Consider the following 6,383-nt stretch of genomic DNA (forward strand, 5'->3'; position numbering starts at 1 on the left):
GTGAAGAATTAGGACAGTAGAAACGCATATTTAAAGGAAGGTTAGGGACTTTGCGCAACGAACAATTTGTCGCGCAAACACATGCAGTAAATACGGTATTTATTTCTTTGATTTAGATGAACCAAATACGTTGACCTATAATTGATTGCCCTTGCGCGACGAAATCTTTGTCGCGCAAGAGTTTGCATAGCGATAGATTTGTCACGCAAAGGTTTTAGCGACGAACTTATTGTAATTATAAAGTTTACGTAAACATAGATATCTATGTTTACATAAACTTTATAATTACCAACAAATTTTCAGTTTATAATATGTATTCTAAAAATAATTACTACCTTAAATAAATTGATATTATATTTCATTCAATTAATACATTAAATAATTAATACCTTAAATAAATTGAATTATATTCCATTCACTTAATACACTAAATCATTAATACCTTAAATAAAGTATATTATATTCCATTCAATTAATACCTTAAATAAATTATTATATTCCATTCAATTAATAACTTAAATTAATTGATATTATACTCCATTCAATTATTTAAATAACCAAACATGAATTAAAACATAATTAAGTAAAAATACATAACTTATAAAAAGTACCTTAAATTTAAATATTGTCATACAAAACATAAATTTAAAACTACTATTTCGATGGTCCTCCATTCCGCTGGACTTCATAATGCCACCTATTGTAACCTCCCTCCAACGCATCCTCCATCAACTTCATCAATTGTTCGTTCGTATCATCAAGAGTATACTTACACTGTTACACATATATGGAAATCATTAATTCTAACATATAACAAAAAAATATCACAAAATTAATTATTGATCCATCAACAGTATACTTACTAATAATTCATCCATCACCGCCTTCTTCGCATTCTCTAGCACATCTTTCCAAGAATGCCACTCAGCAGTAGGACAATTGTTTCCCATGGCTACAACAATCGCATGCATGAATTGAAAATGCTGCATCAAATCATTCGGGTTTTCGTCGGTCATGTTATCATCCTTGTTTTTATCCTCCATCTCAGCACGAACAGAATTCTGAAGAATAAGGAGAACAAAAAGGAGAGCAGAAGCGCATATTTATAGGAAGTAAAGGGCATTTGTGCGACGAAGGCTTTGTTGTGCAAAGACCTCACTAAATACTTTCAGTTTTTGTTGATTCACGTGCACTGAATACTTTGACTAAAAACTGACTCTAACTTGCGCGACGAAGCCTTTGTCGTGCAAGTGTTCCTCGGTTTCCAAAGCGTTGAATGTTTTGCCCAAGAAAATGAACAAGCTTTGTGCGACAAACCCTTTGTCGCGCAAAGATATAGCAGGAAAATCTTGGTCGCGCGTTAGGGTTCCAGCAAAAAAAAAAAAAAAAAAAAAACGGGGTTTTTCTTGTTGGCTTTGCACGATGAAGGTCTGTTTATCGTTGCACAAGGTCTCATTGCATGACGGAATTTACTTTGTCGCGTAAAATTCTGTCACGCAAGTAATTTTTTGTATTGGTGAAAAGTATAAGAGAGGGTGGTCCACACTAATGTGAAAAAAAATGGCGTCAAAGAATTGGTGTGGAAGAAGAAACGGGAGAAGAAGTAGGATTAAACGGGGAAGGAAGGAGAAGACTCCTTGTATGCTACAATCACCATTTAATTCCAGTTTTTTTTTAATTATTTGTTTATTAGATGTTTTTAATTTAAATTAAATTCTGATTAATTTAAATGATGTGGCTGTCCACATCAAATACCACATAAGGTGATATATAAATGTGGTATGAAAACATGGTAAGAATATCATTACTAGAGAATTAAACATGGTCCATGAAGACAATCAATCAAAAGGTTAGAGTCACCCTCAACTTGATCTCCCTACATAATTTCTGATTAAAAAACCGGCAGCCGCAAGGGAGTTGTGCACATGCCGAAACATGGTTTATCACGTGAAAGAGAAACTAAATTCGAAATTATATGAAGTTGTCGTGTTTGTTTCAGCATGTAAGATTTTTTTATTACATTTAGAATGTCTAACCTAATATGTTATTGATCGTTTTTTAATATAATTTCATTTGAACTAATAAAAATTATATATATATATATATATATATATATATCTAGCACCAAAATATATAATAAGTCTCAATACGGGCTGTTGCTATAATATTTTGTTGCTTTAAATGCACTATTATTTTAATAATAATAGTGTATATAAAATTCAAGATCAAGTACCTAAAATTTCCTAACTTTTTACTGTCATTTCAAATTGATCTCAACTTTTGTAAATATTCTAAATAAGTACCAAGCAATGAGTTTCACTTTTTAGCTTACCTGGTCAATAAAATAATAATAAAAATAATTTCAAAAAAGACATGAAGATAAAAAAATAAAAAAATAAAAACTAATTCACGAATAAAATAGAAAACAAAAATGAAGAAGGAAAAATATCAAGCACCCACCACATCCAAGCTCAACCTACGACCATTGATACCCCATCTCAACCCTTATTTTAAAACACACCAACTGGGTATATCATGGTCAATATTAACATTATTTGCCTCAAAATCTAAATTTCAAATGTAGATTACATAAGATGGAACCCAATGATCAAACAAGTATTCAATTGAATTGAAAATGCACCCAAATTGAGATTACATTAGGAGGATAATTAGCTAACAAATAAGAGGATTAAGAATTCCTACAGGATTTCAAAGAGCTTGTTTCTACTCATGTGATTTCCTCATTCGCCGATTCTTGACTCATAAATCTTCCAGTTCTTCTTTATGGACGGTGAAGATGGTGGTGGCCACATCATGACAATCCATACCATTTTAGCAACCTCCATGACCTTCTTCTCAATATTGGCGGCATGAGTTGTAAGGTGGAGTTGGTGTTGTGCATGAATTTGGAGGCGATGACTTGATGGGAGTGATAGTGGCCATTAGTTGTGGAGACCATGCTTTCATGACATTTGGAGACAAAGTAAATCCTAATTAATTTAACAAAAATCTAATTGAGGCTTAACGGATGTGATGTTTTAAATAAATTGGATACTTATATATCTGGGATGTTTAAAAAAATTGAAACCAATTTAGAATTACATAAAAAAACAGAAGGGATTTTATGTATTTCACATCGCATGTAGTATTTTGGATGAAAGAGGTGAGAGAACCTTTATCAATAACATGCATGTGGTGTTGATAGTATCGGTTCAACTGTAACAAATATCCAAAGACATGCTAATTATAATCTCAGCAGACCCTCGCAACAATTTGTAGCATGCATATATTTAGATACTCAACATACCCAATATTGAAAAAGTAGGAGCCCGACAACCAAAATAAAATTTAGAACCTAACAACCAACACCTCCACGAACTCAAAAGGCGAGACATTTTTTCAAGTGCTCGTATTTAAGTTGGTACTGCTTGAAACCTCGATTGCATGCTAACTCTATGCCTCTCATGAACTTCCAAGATTGTTATAAATTGTGCTTAATTAAAAATGGCAGCGAGACCTGGTAATTAATACCATCTGAAAAAGGTCCAAACTTGCTTTCTGTTTGGCTCCTCTGTCGAATGACACAGTGTCTACCATGCAGACTGCAGAGCCTTGACACACCAACTGAAAAACTTGAACAACTTAAACGTGGATGTCATGCACCCACCGGACACTCGCTCACTCACTCTCTCTCTCACTCTCTCTCTCTGTAGGTAGTCTTCCTACATGATCGACCCAATTTAACGCGGTCCAAAGAAACAATACCAGAAACAATAAGTGGAAGTTTGGAAACAAAAATAGAAGAAAAAGAAAATGGGAAGTGATATATACACAACGATTCCAAAGAGTATTCACTATTCAGTGATGTATGAGCAGTGTGGAGCACAGACTCCAGATAGAATGGTCCACACTCTATGTTCAATTTATGGCCCATCACTACTGTTTCCAGTTCCCTAGAGTTTCTGTTGGCATCTTTGCAATCACACAAATAATATCTCAAGTGAATGATATTATTCTGTTTATTCAATATTATCAATAATATCTCCGTTAAAAAAAAAAATATTATCAATAATATCAATTATATAACTTTCGAATCAATATGTTGTTACCAAGTATCGAAAAATAAAACGAAAGGAATTGAGAAATTTCTGCTTTTGCTGCATTTTTTCCATTGTTTAATTATTTATGATAACCATTTCAAAATTCAAAGGTTATGAAAAAATTTACATCTTTTCAACCAACCAAGCAAATTGATCATGGTCAAATTACTAAAGAAAGAGGTGTAATTGTTGAAATTGAATTGATCATGGTCAAATTACTAAAGAAAGAGGTGTAATTGTTGAAATTGGAGAAAAAGGAAAGAAAAAAAAAAGAACAAGATCGTTGACAGAAATTCTTTTTTGGAAGAAAATATTGTTGATATAATTTATATGCAAATATATTGTCTCTCAAGAATATATCATTGACCTAGCAATTTTAATGGCCTAGCAAGCGCCTTGACCCTACCAGCATTTGGCCTTGTCTTTTCTCTCCCTCTCAATGTTGTACCAATGATGTCCTCCTTCCTTATCACAAAAACTTTCGAATACTCATCAATAATAAATAGAAGAAAAAGGAAAGAAAAAGAAAAAGAGAAGCATTTTGAATTTATCTTTATCATCATTAAGATTCCTAACAATAACAAAATGACTGCAAATGCAATCCACATTCACAGTTCTTTTTCATCATCACCACATCGTATTTGCCATCACCTTCCAACTAGAAAGGAAACAAACAAAAATAGCTAAAAAAACTCGAAATTTACAGAGAATTGGGATTCGAGCCACAATCTTTGATTGATGATCAAACCCTAAAGCACCCGACATGGTGCTGGTGCTGGTGCTGGTGATGGTGGTGGAGGGACTTCTCCCTATCGATCATGCCTTGGACGGACCTAAACTGCTCCACATGGCAAGGGATGGTGATAGTGCCCTTCTGATCAAACCCATACTCTTCCTCGGCTTCCTTCAAGAGCTGTATGAAGAGTGGGTGATTGAAGTAGATCACAGGAATTACAAACCTCTGTTGCTCTTTGCCCTGGCCCACCTTGATTGCCAAACACCCTTTTGGAACATCTCTAATCACTTGTTTCTTCCCACCGTGATGGTGGTGGTGGTGGTGAAGATGCGGCAGGTGAAGATGGAAATTTCTCAGACTTCTCTCTCCGCTACCCATATCTGAAAAAATATTAAAAGAAAAACCAACAAACAAAGGCGAGAAGATGAAGGCAAAGACAAAGGCAAACCCTAGGGCTTTTGATCTTCTCCCCTAGATTAAATCTTACAAGAAAAGGAAGGAAAACGGCCAAGGATCTGAGGCTGCGATGGCTTGCTTGAATAGGGTTAGAGAAGAATAACTCAGAGACCTTGGTACGTTGGTCATCTTTGATAAACCAGTCCTAGTGCAAAACGCATACCAACCAGGGAATGAATTTGATATATAGCGAGAGAGAGAGAGAGAGAGAGAGAGAGAGAGAGAGAGAGCCAAAGAATAATGTGGGCTTTCATTAGTTGTGTAGCTAGGGTTTCGTAAGTGGGCTTCCTTGACCCTTCATTGATGATCAGTTGATGAAAAAAACATCGTCATCTTTTCAAAACAATCAGATAAGAAAGTGGGGTGTTGTAACTTATGGTACTTTGGGTTTCTAGTCCTTCACACAAAGTGGTTTAGTTGCCGTTTTGATTAATAGGGGACTTAGGATTGTTTGACTATGACAAACATGGCACAAAATTATGTTACATAAGTTTGTACCAAGTGGCTATTTAGTATTACGGTCTAGTGGTATTTCTCTTAACTAGAGGTCTTAGGTTTGATTCCTACTACAAGTGAATTTGGACCACATTATTGCCCCATTTAGAAGCTTAGTAGTCTCACTCCCTTAGTATAGATAATATTGTTTGTTTTAAAAAAAAATAAAAAATTTACCAAGTCGGAAACAATTTTGAGATGAAACGCTAGCAGTTTTATTAGAGAAGGAAAGTAAAAATTGTAAAGATGGTCTCTTGGATTAATTTGAAGAATAAGCACACGAACCAGCAAAGTGCAACCAAATCTTGAAATCAACAACGACTAAAGTTGATGAAGAAGAAATACCACACAAGTTGTCCAAGACTTGGATCAGTTGGAGGGAATCACTTATGAGAAGCACGCGATTGTATTAGCACTCAAAATGCAAAAGAATTTTAATCAAGACACACAACACAACCCTCTCCCTCATATGACATGTTCTTCCAACAAAGTTTAGAGGGGTCGAATAAAATCGGTTACAGAATGACAAAATGGTCCTTCCCTCCTTTCGGCTCAAAATACCATTCCAGTAGGTCCCGACATTTCTTTGGTTTAGA

At 34.6% G+C, this 6,383-nt stretch overlaps 1 protein-coding gene across 1 annotated transcript; it reads right to left on the reverse strand.

Annotated features, from left to right (window-relative positions):
* Positions 1–4,635: 4,635 nt before the first annotated feature.
* LOC108868455 (auxin-responsive protein SAUR32) lies at positions 4,636–5,516 on the reverse strand. Its single transcript, XM_018651633.2, has one exon. The coding sequence runs from the start codon at positions 5,212–5,214 to the stop codon at positions 4,843–4,845; it is 372 nt and encodes a 123-aa protein (XP_018507149.1). The 5' UTR covers positions 5,215–5,516; the 3' UTR covers positions 4,636–4,842.
* Between the last annotated feature and the right edge of the window lie 867 nt (positions 5,517–6,383).

This window comes from the organism of the source record quoted next, unplaced genomic scaffold (genome assembly GCF_019419815.1).
Source record: "Pyrus x bretschneideri cultivar Hongxiangsu unplaced genomic scaffold, Pyrus_bretschneideri_v1 Contig40, whole genome shotgun sequence".
NCBI lineage: Eukaryota > Viridiplantae > Streptophyta > Magnoliopsida > Rosales > Rosaceae > Pyrus > Pyrus x bretschneideri.

Coding starts and splice junctions, on each gene's coding strand:
- LOC108868455 (XM_018651633.2), bottom strand. CDS start 5,214: ATGGGTAGCGGAGAGAGAAGTCTGAGAAATTTCCATCTTCACCTGCCG.